The sequence below is a fragment of the Macaca mulatta genome, chromosome 5 (genome assembly GCF_049350105.2).
Source record: "Macaca mulatta isolate MMU2019108-1 chromosome 5, T2T-MMU8v2.0, whole genome shotgun sequence".
NCBI classification, from domain to species: domain Eukaryota; kingdom Metazoa; phylum Chordata; class Mammalia; order Primates; family Cercopithecidae; genus Macaca; species Macaca mulatta.
In genome coordinates, this window is record NC_133410.1 from 78,062,074 (window position 1) to 78,078,661 (window position 16,588).

At 38.9% G+C, this 16,588-nt stretch overlaps 2 protein-coding genes across 20 annotated transcripts in view; one reads left to right on the forward strand and one right to left on the reverse strand.

The window, feature by feature from the left end:
• The window catches only part of CLOCK (clock circadian regulator), a 121,231-nt gene extending 112,747 nt beyond the window's left edge, over nucleotides 1-8,484 (forward strand). For 12 of the 18 annotated variants that reach the window (XM_078003571.1, XM_015138682.3, XM_015138681.3 and 9 more), the window contains one exon: nucleotides 816-5,817. In XM_078003571.1, the coding sequence (XP_077859697.1) occupies nucleotides 816-995 (180 nt within the window). In that variant the 3' untranslated portion in view covers nucleotides 996-5,817. Of the gene's footprint in view, nucleotides 1-815 lie in introns of all 18 variants that reach the window. The other 6 variants (XM_078003568.1, XM_028848577.2, XM_078003569.1 and 3 more) reach the window with 2 other exon arrangements.
• Nucleotides 8,485-10,183: 1,699 nt separating this feature from the next.
• TMEM165 (transmembrane protein 165) overlaps nucleotides 10,184-16,588 on the reverse strand; it is a 30,695-nt gene continuing 24,290 nt past the window's right edge. The window contains exons 6-7 of one of the 2 annotated variants that reach the window (XM_015138648.3): nucleotides 11,699-11,804; nucleotides 10,184-10,980 (exon numbers count right to left, since the gene is read on the reverse strand). In XM_015138648.3, the coding sequence (XP_014994134.1) occupies nucleotides 10,904-10,980; nucleotides 11,699-11,804 (183 nt within the window). In that variant the 3' untranslated portion in view covers nucleotides 10,184-10,903. 2 annotated transcript variants of the gene reach the window in all.

Sequence of the window (16,588 nt, forward strand, 5' to 3'; positions counted from 1 at the left end):
GGTGAAAGGAACGGGAGCTCATATATTTGAGTCTTGCCCAAAGTCACACAGCTTACTTATGTAAATGGCAGAGCAAAACTCAAATGCAGGGCTTCTGTCTGCAAATCCTGTGCCTTTTTTCATCTTGTTTTGTTTTGTCTGTCTGTATACCACACTGCTACTTATCGGACCTAAGGCTCCAACTTTGCCCTCATAATTATGATGCTTTTAAATAATATTAATATTTAATCTTTATTAAGAGCCCAGTGCGGTAGGCACTGTTATTCCTATTTTGTAAAGAAAGAAACTGAGGCCCAGAGAAGTACACAGCTTGACCAGGTCACACATGTGGTAAGTAGGGCAGCCCAAGTTTGAACCATTCAGTCTACCTCAGGGCCCACGGTCCTGGCAGCTTAACTGTGCCGCTCTAACCAGCTGAGCGAACCTGTGTGCAGAAGGCATTGTCTGTTTGGCCTAGGAGTATTTGTTTTTCATATAGTCATAACTATGCTCAAATTTTGTAATTTAAAATATGGGTCTTTAGGACATAAAGTGAAAGAACATGTGTGATTTGGCTCAAGATATAGATTGCTTTCTATACCATAAAATCTGCAGCTGAGATTCCTGTAAAAAATGAAACTCTCTCATACTTTCAGAAAGAGGGAAGGCCTCATAAGCATTTTCCAAATTAGAATTTTTAAACCAGAGCGTGAAAGTGGTATGCATTATGTAGAATTTTAAGGATTTTGTCCCTATGGACGGGAGAGTGTGAGTAAATCTTGCGTGGGTGGCATAAAGGGAGTAAAGCAATGCTGCATAATCCATTTGTTTTTTAGACTTCTAGGTTGCTCCATGGGAATCCCTCAACTCAGCTCATCCTCTCTGCTGCATTTCCTCTACAACAGAGCACCTTCTCTCAGTCACATCACCAGCAACATCAGTCTCAGCAACAGCAGCAACTCAGCCGGCACAGGACTGACAGTTTGCCCGACCCTTCCAAGGTTCAACCACAGTAGCACACGTGCTTCCTCTCTGACATCAAGGGAGGAAGGGGATGGCCCATTAAGAGTTACTCAAATGACCTGAGGAAAGGAGGAAAAGTTCCAGCAGTTTCATGAGATACGGTATTGAGTGTTCTAGTTCCTGGAATTAGTTGGCAGAGAAAATGCTGCCTAGTGCTACCGATGTACATTAAATACCAGCCAGCAGGAGCTGATCATAGGGGCATAGCCAATTCTGACAGTGTTTTAGTTGCCCGGATATTTTTTATGGAAAAAGAATATGTTGCCAAATGTTAAGAAGCTCAGCTATGAAATGACCTCCAGGGAATCAGAAAGGCACTAATGATGTAACTTTTAGTGGTTCTGTGCCTCTTACCAAGTGTTACAGAGGACACACCACTGCCACGTCAGGGGTTTGCTTACAGTGATGCCATGAAGACAGTCCAGTAGACTTGGTAGCGACCCCCTCCCCCGACCCCTCTCCCTTTTCAGATAATGATGGGACAGTAATTACTTTCAGAATGTCGTGTGGGTTCAAATTCTCTATGTACAGATGATGTAAAAATATGTATATGTCTGGATAAAAGGAGAGAAAGCAAAACATTTTGTATGCTGCATGAACGCGTTATCTCTTCCTTACAGGTATGAGCACCTTTCCTGAGATTCTGACACCATGTGCAAACTGATCCATCCTCTGTTTTTCCTTTTGTTTACAACACAATAGTGTTCTGTTCACTTTTCCGGGGCACAAGTTTTTTTGTTCATACTTTGGCTGTGATGTCACAGTTTGTTCAGTGAGGTATGATGTGCTGCTGGGAATGGATTTTTTTTTCAGGTTAAATTATTGATACAACAGGATTTTCAAGTTACTCAGAAATATCCCTCATTTCATTATTTTTCAATTATGTTTGAAAACAGAATTTGCACTGCTTTATTTTAGGTAGTTGGGAGTTTTGATTGCATATTTTGTTATAGTTCATAGTTGGAAATATTTGTGTAAATGGTTTTCAACAAGCCTGAAAGTAATTTCAAGAATGTTTCAGTTATAGAGGTAAAATTTGCACACAAAACATCTTAGGCACTTTTTAACATTCTCAATCATGGGAATTTTAACTTTTGAGATTTGTTGAAATATTTTTTATTATCCTTCACAATTTCAGTGCTTCTTTTAGTCAGAAATGATTCAGGGTTATTTGAGGGGGAAAAACCCCGTAGTGCCTTGATTTTAATTCAGGTGATAACTCACCATCTTGAACTCATTGTCCGGTTTCCGTAGCAGTTTTACAACCTTAGTACCTTTTTAACAGCATGTGGGTGTCAGTGTCATTATTAGTCTCCTAATAAGTTCCTTTGAAGACTGCTATCAGTCTCTTGGACTGGAGATACAAATAATTTAGAAATAAAAGATGACAACCTAACACTATCATAGTTATTAATGTGATCCTAAAATTGTTTCCTAAATCAGCATTTTTCTTTAAAGTTAGTCATTTAAGAATTTACCAGAAATATTTGCTCAATATGATCTTGATATTCCTACAAAGAAAAAAAGAAGGCATAGGAATTTGGCTATGCCTTCACTACAACACTAAAATATTGTAACTCACATGCCTTCTAAACGTGAACTAAGATTTCCTTGAGCAATATCATATTCTAAAAGTAGTAAATTCCAATACAAGTTACATACATTTTAAAAACACTTTATAGATTTTATGGTACTAATGAAATTTACAGTGATAGAACAAAAGAAGATTAGTAGAAAATACATTATTAGAATATAAAAAAGTTATTACTGAGGAAAGGGAGGAGAGGACAAGTGTAATAAATCAAAATTGACCTCAAAAGAAAATGTGTAACAGAGTTGAGATTGTTAAAACAGAAAAGGTTCTGAACAATGAAAATTAATCTAAATGCAGAATTGCTAGGTAAAGAGGTCAGGGGAATGCTAAGCCAGTTCTTAAGACTTCTCTGTCCTCTGCTTTGCTGTTATCCTTAAGGCATATACTTTGTCTTTCTGCAGAAAATTCTACCTGGCCACAATTACTTTGAACATTAATGTTGAAAAAGAAAACAACCAAAGAAAATTGGTACTTACCCTTCTACAAGAGAAGTGCGACTAGATACCAATCAGTAATTAACATATCAAGGAGCTCTTCTAGCTCAATGACCATCCAGTAGAGCTTTCCCACATTCCCATGAATATCAAGAATAGTTGTCAGAATATGTATGTACCTGAGCATACGTACACAGACAAGGGGGATGTTGTGGAATATGGCAAAAGGATTGTTCTTCTCCCCTTTCAAATTGCCTTTCTTAACTTTATGCCATTCCATATATATCTGAGTTGTGCCTCATTTATTTATTGGCAATTCCTAGTGATATGGATTTAGCTAACAAAAGATATGAAGAACTATTATATTAAGGCATGTCCTCTCCATACCACACTTAAAAGATGGTGAACTGTGAGTACTACTTAGGTTGACAGCAACAAAGCATAAGACAAGCCCCAGGTAAATGTGTAAACTGTTTACTCACATTGTCCTACTCCAGCCCCTTCAATTATTTCCCATCTCCACAAATAGTTGGGGGAAAAAATTAAAATTTTCCTTTATGATTCTTACTGCTCTTCATAGCTCATCTTTTCCTGCTTAGAATTAACCATTGCTAATTTAAAGGAGCAGCTAGCTGCTTTTCTGTCAGTCTGAAGTGTAGTAGTGGAAGAAGTAGTAAGCACCAGCTGCCTCTTTGCTGCTTTGTTTTCCTCCTGCTTCTCTTAAATTTGGGGTGCAAAGCTATCCCGCCCCACACCCTGCCCCATGAAACTTGAGCATTCAAATGAAGATTCAGCAGTGTCTGTTCTTCATTCATTTCTATAGCCAAAGCTGTTAGTTAAAATCCCAAATCTTTATCATTTAAAGACACCAAATAGAAACACCTTCCAGCTTAAAGAGAAAAAAAAAAGTCTCTTCCCTCTGCTTTACTCTCACAGGTATTCATCTTTCTTAAAAACACTTATTCTGGGTGGTACTTTTTAGGTAAGAAACTATTGAGTTTCAGGAAAAATGCTAGCTACTCTGCAGTTACCCTGCTTTGGATATACAGTTATCATAGTTTTGGGGGAGTCAGTATTGTTTAACAAATGCAAGTGAGAACTACAAGCGTTAATAAAGTTGCTCCTCAGAGCTGTGTCAAACCAGAACCCAGACACTTAAGTACTTCATTTTTGAGTGGAAAATATTGGAGGAACAAGTATGGGAGATGCCGGTAGCATGTGAGTAAATAACTACAGTCTAGCCTTCCAGCATCCCAAATTCCAGGGGTAACTTGAGAGCTGTGCTCTCCTTTGTCATTTGTATCTGGCTTTAGGAATGTACTAGTAATAACAAGATGCCAGTGATTTTGAATAGTTTGTTGTAGGTATTCAGTGCAAAATAGTGAAAATATTTGGATTCTTCAGAAGTGCTATAGTTGTTGGTCATTGCCTTAAAGCAGTCGCTTGACGTTAGGAGCACTGAAGCAGTCCAGCTCCATCAAGAGCACTGTGTTGAAGGGAGAAGAACCCTTGTTCAAGAAGCCTTAGAAAGGGATCCTTAAAATAGTACCCTACGCAGACAAGTGAAAATTCTTTTAAACTGGATATTACTCAACATGTTTTCAGATGTTTCCACTACACTGAGGCAAACTTTTTAAAAGTGGAATGCAAATAGCATTTTACTTTAGTATTTCTGCTTTTTTCTTTGTTTCTTTGGTAATTGAAAGTTTGTTGATGAATATTTGTGTAAAACTCATTGAAGTCTATAACCTTTCCAATTACCTGTGGCCCTGTCTTAGTCCCATGGGAGTCCCTGTTGGAAGGGGTAAACACTGGATATTAATGTTGCTGAGTGAGTCTTTCTAGCCAGGACAAGCTGATTGGAATTTCTGAATGGTAGAGAAGAAACAGCACAAAGGCACTTGCCATTTTAAGTGTTTGGAGAAAGAGAACCTTTTAAGTTTGGATTGGGTGAGCTTTCTTCTAAAAGGAGCTTCTGAAGTAATTGCAAAGGAATAGAATCGACTATTTTTATAGTATATTTAATATATTTGTATATAACTATGAGTATAATAGGAACCCTCTACATGCCTCCCACTTTTCTAATTTACTTCCCCTTTTGCCATAGCACTAGTATAGCCTCATCCGCATGGGTAATGTGCCTATTGTCAGCCTACCAAAAGATAGTGCTGCTGCTTTATGAGACAGGTGAGAAGACCCAACTCTCATGCCTGGGGATCCTTTACGGAAGGAATAGCACACACTTTTAAAACAACATACCACAGTCTAAAAGCATCATTTGGAAATGTAACAAGCACTTTATTGCAATTACTCATTTTGATAAAGTTTATTCTTAGGTGTTAACCAATTCTAAAGGATCCCCAAATCATCACTTAGGTGAAATTATATAAAATGACACATTTCTGAGAAATGTTTAGATCCAGTGAACCGTAGTTGGTTTATGGGAGCGATTTCAAGATAGCCAAATGAACTTTGACTTTTGTTTTGAATGTGGTGGAGTCAAGAGATTGTAGATGCCTAGTTTGATTTAAACACTATTGTAAACCTATCTTGCCTATTGTGTGGACACCAAAAGAGACCAATGAGCCTGTTTATTTTTCAGAGGTCTAGGAAAATTGCATCCGTGTGAGTAGATGTACAGAACTAATCTAAAAGTGATTGCTAGTAATATTTTAGAATATAATAATTTCAAGAATTATTCTGAGTGTTTTAAATGTGCCCTGAAATGTTGGCATGTCATTTCAGCGTTTCCATTTGAATTGCTCTTGTAATATTTTTGCACAAAAAGGACTGAGAAAAAGACTACTTTGGTTAAAGGAAAAAAAGTATAATTTGATCTCTAATTTTAATGTCTCCTGTGGAAACACTGGGGATGAATTTTGTTGACACAGTTATTCAGGATATTTAAAACAGTGTTGAACAGCTCACAAGAAATTAAGCAAACTTGGATTTTTAAAATTAAAATACTTTCTTTCCATGTGACTGTTTTGCATAGTTTTTTCCCCCTATGTCATAACACTACATTCCTTTTCTTAAATAAAATACTCTGCAGGTTTTGTTGTGAGTGTTTAACAGTATTTTGTAAGCTGCCTGGGTTTCCTCAGGGAAACATTATTTAGTGGAATAATTTATGGAGAGACTGTTAAGTGAAATTCCATCACCACCACCAGCAAACACTGAGGTGCTGCATTAAGTGACAATCAAACTAGTAAGTATTTATGAAAGAATTTAGAAAGGGATTCAAAGAAGCAATTGCTTTTAAAACAGTTCTCTGGGGTTGTTGAATAAAAATGGCTAAATGTATTTATTTGTATTTTAAAATATCTGTGTGTTCTGTTTTCTCATCAAAGTGATTTCAGTGTCATGTATTTAATTTGTGGTTTGTTTTGTTTTGCACCATATTCTTCTTAGAGAACTGGCTCTGGTTTGGGGTGCAGTCACCAACTCTCACGATAATCTTTACGGACAGTCTGAACCTACTTTACTTCAGGATGGCAGTGGAGGGGCCAACTCCAGAAGCCCCTGCACTTCCCTCCTCAAGTCATCTCAGAAAGAATTTTAAAAATAACTTCTTTCAAATCTGATTCATATAGTTCCAACCTTTTTCTAGTTTCACTTGCTGCCTTCTCTGTTTTATGGGCACTTTTTGTATGATTACTTCCCCAACACAGCCAAAGGCCAGTATGACAACCAGTGGCACACGATGCCTCTATTTTGCCCAACTGGGGAAATGTTAGTAAAAGAAATAGCATCTTTTAATGGCTGTCATTATATCCATATTAAAATCCATTTAAAGTTCTTAAATTTGATGGAATAATGTATACAGGCTGAAAACTTCTACAAAAAATGTTTGCTGTCTTTAACATGGTGTCGTGTTACTTGGTCCTTTGAAAACAAAACAAAACTTCCATACACAGCACTGCCCAATAAAGCAGTGTTGGAATATTGGAAGCGTAGACGTTTGAGGATCCTTCTTGGTCACATGCATTAGAACAGAATCCTCCACTTTAGGACTCAGAGAAGCTATGGAGTCCCACAGGCTAGGTATAGCACACAACTTAGAGAATGGTAGTTAAAGCACGTCAACCACAATTCAATGATCTAAAAAACATTTCTTAACTCTGAGGGTTAAAATGAAGACACAATGTTTTCAAATAAAAGCTTTTACATTTCTTAGGAAACAAACTGTGACATCGCTTTTAAAAATGACATTCAAATGTTTATAATGTGTGTTTTTGAGTTGGCTTGGACTAGTACAAGTTCAATGCTGGCAGTGGTTGTGCCAGTAGTTAAGTTAAAATAAGTTGTTACTTTCAGATTGATGTCTTATATAACCAGACAATCATCTTCAAGCAAAAAAATTGACCAGGAAATGTCTTTTATTTAAAAAAAAAAAAAAAATGTCAGCCAGAACAGCTATCACTTAGACCATTCTGGAATGATTTCGAAATCTTTACTATGGTACAAAGTTGGGGAAGGCCTCAGTATGGCACTTTCATATTCACTCTATGTAAAGATTGAAGCCCAAAGATGAGTTTAATTCAGTGCTGTATTGAAACCAGTCAGTGCAAAAAAAAAAAAAAATTTATCTTTGTAAATTTTTCATTGTTAACATCAGTTGGTAGTTGTTAAAACATGCACCAAATTCTTTATAATGTTCTGTGTGGTTCTCAATGTGATATTCTTGACGTTGCTGTCCTTACTGCTTGGTTCTTGGTTTTAAATTAAAAAGTAGATGTAGCCCATCATTTTTACTTCCAAAACGGTGGAGCTAAAAACGGCTAATTGATCTTAAGAATACCCTTTACTAAGGCAAAGATTTAATTGAAATCCAAATTGATTTACAGAAATGAAACTGACATTTTCCATTTGTTGTCTTCTGCCAAAATTCTGAATTGCATACACGCATGAGGGATAATGAATGGTTTCAACGGTGCTATATTAGGTTCTCTGATTTTCATAACCTATGTATGTTTGGAAATACAATATTGTATAAAATGTGGATCGTTTTGTTACCGATTTAATATTGCCATTTTAATTTGGTGTAACAATTGGTTACACTTGTTTTTCAAAGCTATCCTTTGAGGAGAAAGTCAAAATGTTGTTAGCCTACCTCCACTCAGGCCTCTTGCTGTGTAATCATTATTCCAGGTTATGATGTGCATAGCTTTTAAAACTGCGTGTACTATTACTCTGCTCTTTCCCATACTCGTCATGTATTCAGAACCTAAACTTATAGCAAAAGAGCCAAGCAGTAGTTTTTTTGTAAATGTAAAAATAATTAGATCCAGACTTTGTTTCCTTCAATTTTAAAAATAAAAAATACCTCAGTGCTATGTTTTTCAGTATCACCTGCATTTCTCAAGAAATAACACCTGCTTCATGTGGCACATAACTTGTAAGAATCACATTTTCGATTTTAAAGAAAGACTATTAAATATTTTAAGATCACAATCAATGACATTTCCCTTTCTTTTATTCAACTATGGAGCCTAATTGCTGCAATAGCGATTTTTTGTAGCTTAGGTCTGACTTACCAAATTCTCAGAGGAATTATGTCCTGCTACAAGATTGTGGTGCCTCAGAGTGCAACGCTGTTGTTATTTGCATATGAAGCTAGTATTGGGACCAAGCTATCTGAACTGAGGTTAGGCTATGATGGTACCAGCTACTCTCTACGAGTAATTGTCTCTTCTGTTATTGGAAAAACAGCCGGGCGCAGTGGCTCACGCTTGTAATCCTAGCACTTTGGGAGGCCGAGGTGGGTGGATCACCTAAGGTCAGGAGTTCAAGACCAGCCTGGCCAACATGGTAAAACCCTGTCTCTACTGAAAATACAAAAAATTAGCCGGGCATGGTGGCAGGCACCTGTAATCCCTGCAACTCGGGAGGCTGAGGCAGGAGAATTGCTTGAACTCAGGAGGCGGACGTTGCAGGGAGCTGAGATCATGCCACTGCATTCCAGCCCGGGTGACAGAGTGAAACTCTGTCTCAAAAAAAAAAAAAAAAGCAAAAAAAAAGTATTAGTAGGCCAAGCATGGTGGCTCACACCTGTAATCCCAGCACTTTGGGAGGCTGAGGCAGGCAGATCACGAGGTCAGGAGTTCGAACCCCCATCTCTACTAAAAATACAAAAAATTAGCCAGGCATGGTGGTGCACGCCTGTAATCCCAGCTACTTGGGAGGCTGAGGCAGAAGAACTGCTTGAACCCGGGCGGTGGAGGTTGCAGTGAGCCGAGATCGTGCCACTGCACTCCAGCCTGGGCATGAGTGAGACTCTGTCTCAAAAAAAAAAAAAAAGTATTAGTGAGAATTCCTCACTCTTTATTATAATCTAAGGCAATACAGACTGTCTAACCACAGAGTTTATCTTAATCCACAAGACATTGAGTTTTCTACCCTTTGATACTTCCTATAGCAGAGAACTGAAAAGTTCACAAATACGACCTTTTTCACCAACATGTGCTACTTGGCATTTAAAAGTTACTTTTTAGCTGAAGACCCCTCTAGGATCTCCACAGTAGTAGCTATCTTCCTCACAGAGTTACCATGTAGCAATTCCTACAGTGCTGGGTGATTAACTGGGTTCTTTCACAATCTCTTCAAATTGCAAACTACATTGTGGACCTTTGTAGTAACTCATAAACCTGAATTGCTCTGGGTCTCTTACACTTCACACAAATAACATGAATGTTTCTGTAGCATTGTCCTTCAGTTTAGTGAGGCTATTAATGGGAATATTACTGCATATGATTCTAGAATATAAAAGGCTGACAGAAAGCAGCTGTTATTCTACTTGGGTGGAGGAGTAGTCAGAATATACTCAAAACGACAATGACGACTGAGGTTGCTATGAAAAAACAAGGCAGTCATAGCATAATGAATGATGTTAGGCTCTGGAATTAAACTGCCTGGTGTGACTCTACCATGTAACCTTGGGTGAGTGAGTTTTTTCTTGTTTAACCTTATATTAGTACCTACTAGCTCACAGAACTGTAAGGGTGACGACAGTACTTTCGAACAATGAATGCCTGGCTCCTGTTTAGCTACTTTAGGCATATCTCAAATGTTTAATATATTAGTTTTTTACATCAGCTTTAGAAATTGGCCTATCAATACTGATAATTGTATATAACACACAAGGAAAAACAAGCACTGGTCATACCACTTTTATTTATATTGTATCTATGTTACATTGTTTATTCAATATAGAAAAAATATGAATACATTCATAGTATTCTCTTTTAATTTGGTAATTCCACGTTGTCAAATATTGACTGTTTTAATATTGGGTGTCCTACCCAATTAAAAAAAAAAAAAGAGGAAGAATGACCTGGCAGACAGTTCTTCTTGTACCATGTTATTGATATAACAGTAATATCATATATGTCTTTTTTTAAACACCTAATTTTGAAAAGACCGATGATTAAACTACTGCTTACTGGCTCAGGGAAATGTTTTAAAACATAGAAATTAATTCATTCTTTCCCCAAGAAAATTTTTAAGGTAAACATCTTTAAAACACCTAAGTGATGAAGGAGAAAATTTGTATTCCTTAAAAAGGGGTCAGTGCTGAAAGAAAATCGCATGGCAGACCCCACTGCACAACAGTTCTGCACCAGAATAAAAATGGGGACTATATTAACATAATTATGCTGGAGAGAAAAAAAAACCCACACTTAGAAGTCAGGTTTCTTTTAAAACTCCTTGTTACAAATAGAATCAATGATTATATCTCAAACATCATAATGGGTCAAACTCACAAATCAGTGCTACAAAATACAGTATTTTTCCATCACTTTTAGTTGTAATGTACACTATGTACAGAAAATATTATCTATTTTAAACTAAATACAGATGAACAAACAGCTTGTCAAAAACCAGAATCAGGGCTTATAAATAGTGCAGAAAATGCAAACGCCAAAAAAACGATGCCTCCTATGATTGTCACTGGAAGAGAGAAAAAAAAAGTCAAATACAGCAAAATTCCTATACCTTGATACTATACAAAATGAAAAGGGAGCCGATGAGGTGGCCAATTATTCTTCCAATCTAGTAAACTAACCTTGAAAACAAATTAGAATCACTTCAACCCCTTTTAAATAGCAAGGAACAACACTTAACACGCTTGACTGTGAACAGTAAGAATCAGGTTTTTCTCCAGCACTGTTTTGAGAAATGACAGGAGTGTATTAAATCCAGACAGTGCTGACAAGCAACAGGAGAATTGTAACTCATTTTAAAATCCAGTTATAAAAGAAAATGTTCAAGTCTTCTGACTAGCAAAGAGACAATTCTTCCATCTCCAGACCTAACTGTAGCTTCACAGGACATATTCAGCAGAATCAGTACATGGTCTGAACATATGATTCCAGTCTTGTAAGACACATTTTTAGAGCCAAAAACTTCTCATACTTCCAAATGGCAATTGTTTTACTAAGATACTATGTCAACAAGAAGCTACTATGAATTCAATAAAAATGACTTTGTATTTTGCTAACTTCTACACAGGTGAAGAGAGTCCATATTTGCAATACCAAGAGTAATAGTAGGTAGGTAATTACAAAAACCAAGTATACTTCAGCAGCAGAAATTTAAATAAAGCTAACACCCTTTAATCTCTCTGTGATTCTAAAATGTTACCTGATTTGTAATTTTCAAGACTTACCAGTTCTGACAGAGATTTTCTGTGCTATCATTCTTCCTCCAATTACTGCCAATCCCGTGCACAGGCAGTGCCCCACAGTTCCACCCACAGCTACACCATAGGGGTCCTGGAAGCAAGCGTCACAGCATTAATTCAAAACCAAGTATTAATTAATAAGAACCATAACAATTCAGAAGCACTAAAAATGGTGGCCAACAATTAAAAAGCATAATAGTTATAAAAATGCAGGTGTATAATAAATGTATGAAAGGTGTAATGGCTGCTTGAAGGAATATGTACCAGTTATACTTAAGACTAGACCTAAAAATTTAAATAACCCAAATCAGTTTGTAAAGTCAAAAAAATCCTGATGAAATAAAGCTAATCAAACCGTTTAGCAGTTATTAAACTTCCTTCACAGGCAATACGTAGCACTGCTATGACAAGATCTAGGGAGGATTTTAAGCTAGACGGTTGTTCCCTCAGGTACTGCTTGGTATTATGAGAAACTCAAGTCAATCTTTCGCAGAATAGTATGCCTCTGCTTCTTGGGAACAGAAACCCTGCCTCAGTGCCAGGAACCAAGGATTTATCCAGTGAACACATGCTACCTGAGCAAAGCAGGCACTCAGATTCGGAGGAGAGGAGTATTTAGTGAAAGTTTCCCAGAAGATAGCCCTGAAGAATGAGCAGGGGGTGGTGAGAATGTGATTTTGTTTTGTGGGAGAAGGAACATGCTAAGTAGAAAGCAAGGGCCAGCAGTACCAGACAACCAGCTGCAGAGCCCTTCACCATTTCACAAAAGGGTAGCTGGGAGCCCAGGTCAGGGAGGACCCTACCATCTTGGAGTTTAAACTGTGTCCTAAGACACTTACTGGTTTTTAGCTGGAAAGTAACAAAACAGATTTATGCTTTAAAAGTCCACTAGGCCAGGTGCAGTGGCTCATGCCTGTAATCCCAACACTTTGGGAGGCTGAAGCAGGAGAACTGCTTGAGCCTGGCAGTTTGAGACTAGCCTAGGCAACATAGTGAGACCTCTCATCTCTACAAAAAAATAAAAACTTAGCCAGGCATCCTAGTAACCACAAGTGGTCCCAGCCGCTCGGGAGGATGAGGTGGGAGGATCACTTGAGCCCAGGAGGTTGTGTCTGCAGTGAGCTGTGATTGTTCTCCATCCTAGGCAATAGAGTAAGACCCTATCTCAAAAATTTTTTAAAGTCTACTGAAGAGAAAGAACCGGAGAGGAACAAGACTAAAGGAAGGGTGATCCACTGCAATGCTACAGCAACAGCCCTGGAAAGAAAGAGCACTGCCCCAGATTGGGGTAGATGACTGTAGGCAAAAAGCAGGTGAATTTGAGAGAAATTAAGAAGGCAAATTAATATACATCCATGATAAATGAATGATAGGCTTTATGGAAAAATATCAGAGCCAAGCACAGTGGAGCCAGCCACTCAGGAGGCTAAGGCAGAAGGATCACTTGAGGCCAGGAGTTCGAGACTAGCCTGGGCAATACAGCGAGATCCTGTCTCTTAAAAATAAAATAATGGTGCAGTGGTTCATGAATGTAGTTCCAGCTATTAAGGAAGCTGAGGTGAAAGGATCACTTGAGCCTGAGTTTGAAGCTACAGCGAGTTATGATCACACTACTGTGCTACAAATTCCATCCTGGGTGACAAAGCAAGACTCCATCTCTTATTAAAAAAAGAAAAGTTGGTTGGGTGCAGTGGCTCATGCCTGTAATGCCAGCACTTCAGGAGGCCGAGGAGGGCGATCACAAGGTCAGGAGATCAAAACACGGTGAAACTCCGTCTCTACTAAAAATACAAAAAATTAGCCAGGTGTGGTGGCGGGCACCTGCAGTTCCAGCTACTGGGGAGGCTAAGGCAGTAGAATCGCTTGAATCTGGGAGGTGGAGACTGCAGTGAGCCGAGATCACACCACTGCACCATCTCAAAAAAAAAATCAAGCATGACACCCAAATTTCTCTCCCACAATTCTTTGGATGAACTATGGTAAGACCAATGTGATTTTTAAAGTTGAGAGTCAGCTGAATCATGGTGGGTGGATGGTTCACACATGTAATCTCACCACTCTGGGAGGCTAAGGCAGGCAGATCACCTAAGGTTGGGAGTTTGAGACCAGCCTGGCCAATATGGTGAAACCTCATCTTTACTAAAAATATAAAAACTAGCCAAGCTTGGTGGCACATGCCTCTAATCCCAGCTACTCGGAGGCTGAGGCATTAGAATCGCTTGAATCCAGGAAGCAGAGGTTGCAGCAAGCCAAGATTGCACCACTGCACTCCAGCCTAGGTGACAGAACAAGACTCTCAAATTAAAAAAAAAAAAAAAAGAGTCAATAACCCTGGTATAGAGAAAGCAGAAAGAGAAGAATGTTGATGACATAATCATGAGGGACAAAGGCAGCATTCAAGGAAGGATAAAGAAGGGTCCACAGGAGAAAGCAAGTGAGGTGGCCAGGCAATTACCTCCTGTGAGGACCAATGGAGGCACCATCGAAGGCCATGGGGAGCTCAAAGCACAACAGTGTTCCTGGTGAGGCCAGAAACTGGGTTTCCACGGGCTAAGTATGCAAGGAGAGCAGAGCCAAGGCTTATTCCCATCACAGCCAAGCCCTCTGACACAAGTGGGATTTGAGATGTAGAATTGAGGAAAGGGGCTTTTTCTTTTTAAAGGATGAGAAAAAATTGGTACACACGAACAATGCTCACAAAACGGCTGAGAGAAAGGCAAAATCTAAGCATATTATAAGGGTGGAATTCAGAATACAGGAGGGTAGAGGGGCTGCCACTGTGATGGGTGGGAATGAAGAAAGGGAACTGCTGCTGTTATGCAGGAGAAGGGAAAGCCCGCTGCTGGGCAGTGTGTGTACAGAGACAGGAAACTGGCTGAAGCATCCACTGTGAAGAATAGAAGAGTGGGACTACATTTCCCAAATTCTACTTGTTTATTATAAACTGCTATCCATGAAGATGGTTCTATTTGAAAGTAATATTTAGGCCAGGCGTAATCTCAGCACTTTGGGAGGCCAAGGTGGGCAGATTGCTTGAGCTCAGGAGTTCAAGACCAGCCTGGGCAACATGGCAAAACACCATCTCTACAAAAAATACAAAATTAGCCAGCCGTGGTGGCGGGAATCTGTGGTCCCAGACTTGGGATGCTGAGGTGGGAGAATGGCTTGAGCCCAGGAGGTGGAGGTTGAGGTGAGCTGAGATTGTGCCATTGTACTCCAGCCTGGTTAACAGAGCCAGATCCTGTCTCAAAAAAAAAAGAAAGAAAATGATATTTAAAAATGCACTAGATTAAGTAAAATAAACTAGTATCAAACTAGTTCCTTTAATATAGGATTTTTCAGTCTTTATTTGTATACTGAGTCATCCTTTTTTTTTTTTTTTTTGAGATGGAATCTAGCTCTGTCACCCAGAGTGGAGTACAGTGACACAATCTCGGCTTACCCGGGTTCGAGCGATTCTCCTGCCTCAGCCTCCTGAGTAGCTGAGACCACAGGCGAGTGCCACCACACCCACCTAATTTTTGTATTTTTAGTAGACACGGAGTTTCTCCATGTTGGCCAGGCTGGTCTCAAACTCCTGACCTCAGGCGATCTGCCTGCCTTGGCCTCCCAAAGTGCTGGGATTAAACACGTGAGCCACCACACCCGGCGTGAGTCTTAAAAAACAAAACACCAGGGATATAATATTTGCCAAATTTGACTCTGAATTTCTTCCTTCCCCCTCACCCTTTTTTGGCCTAGAACCAATTCACATCTCAAAAGACACTAGGATTATGTGAAATCCAATTTGGGAACAGTAAATCATGTTGGAAGCAAAGATAAAACTGCATACTAAAATGGCCTGAACTAGACAACTGCATGGTTCATAAGAAAAATTACCAACAAAAATAGGAATACTAAAGGAACAGAAAAAGACACAACATTCCTGCCATTTAAGAGCTCATTATATATCCCCACAGTGCAGTTAGTATGGAAGTGTGGCTAACACTGAATGTGCCACGTGTGGGACCGTGCTAGATACCCTGCGTGTGTTATTTCATCTGCAAAACGATCCACAAAGCAGGTAATCCCCATTTTTGGATGAGGAAATGCAGGGAAGTGTAGTAACATGATTATACAGCAAGAGACTCAGACCCAGTCAGCATGTGCCATACTGCTAGAATGGACCGGGGTGTCTCGTAGGTAGGGAGCCTCGAGCCTTTCACACATTGCTCTATGGCATACAGTCTATGGCTGTATGCCATAGAGCAGACAGAAAAACGCAGTGATTCTGCTGTCAGGATAACTCACCCTAGTAGAACCACTACCACTTCAACAATATGGTTACTTACTTTCGAGTCCAACTCTGGCAATCTGAAAGCCAATAAAAGGCTAGAAATCAAGAAGAATATAGGGTACAGCCATTATATATATACACACACACACACACACACACACATATATATTTTTTTTTATTTAAGATAGTGTCTCACTCTGTCACCTAGGCTAGAGAACAGTGGCACGATCTCGGCTCACTGCAACCTCTGCCTCCTGGGTTCAAGTGATTCTCCTGCCTCAGCCTCCCTAGTAGCTAAGATTACAGGCACCTGCCACCACGTCCAGCTAATTAAAGTGATATTTTTTAAAGAAAGTTTGTTTTACGGGAATCCAGTGAAAATCAGAGTTCCATTTTTTGTCCTCAAAATACAGCATTTTTGAGGCTTCTCTGACAAAACAGCCTTTCCCATCTATCTTAGTCCTGGTCTTCAACTGTCTTATATTTTAAACCACAGCCTATAATTAAAGAACTTGTTCTTTTACAGTAGACAGTTCCAAGAAATTAGAAACAATTTTAATCTTATAAAAAGAATTTGATATAAACACAGATAAGAAATA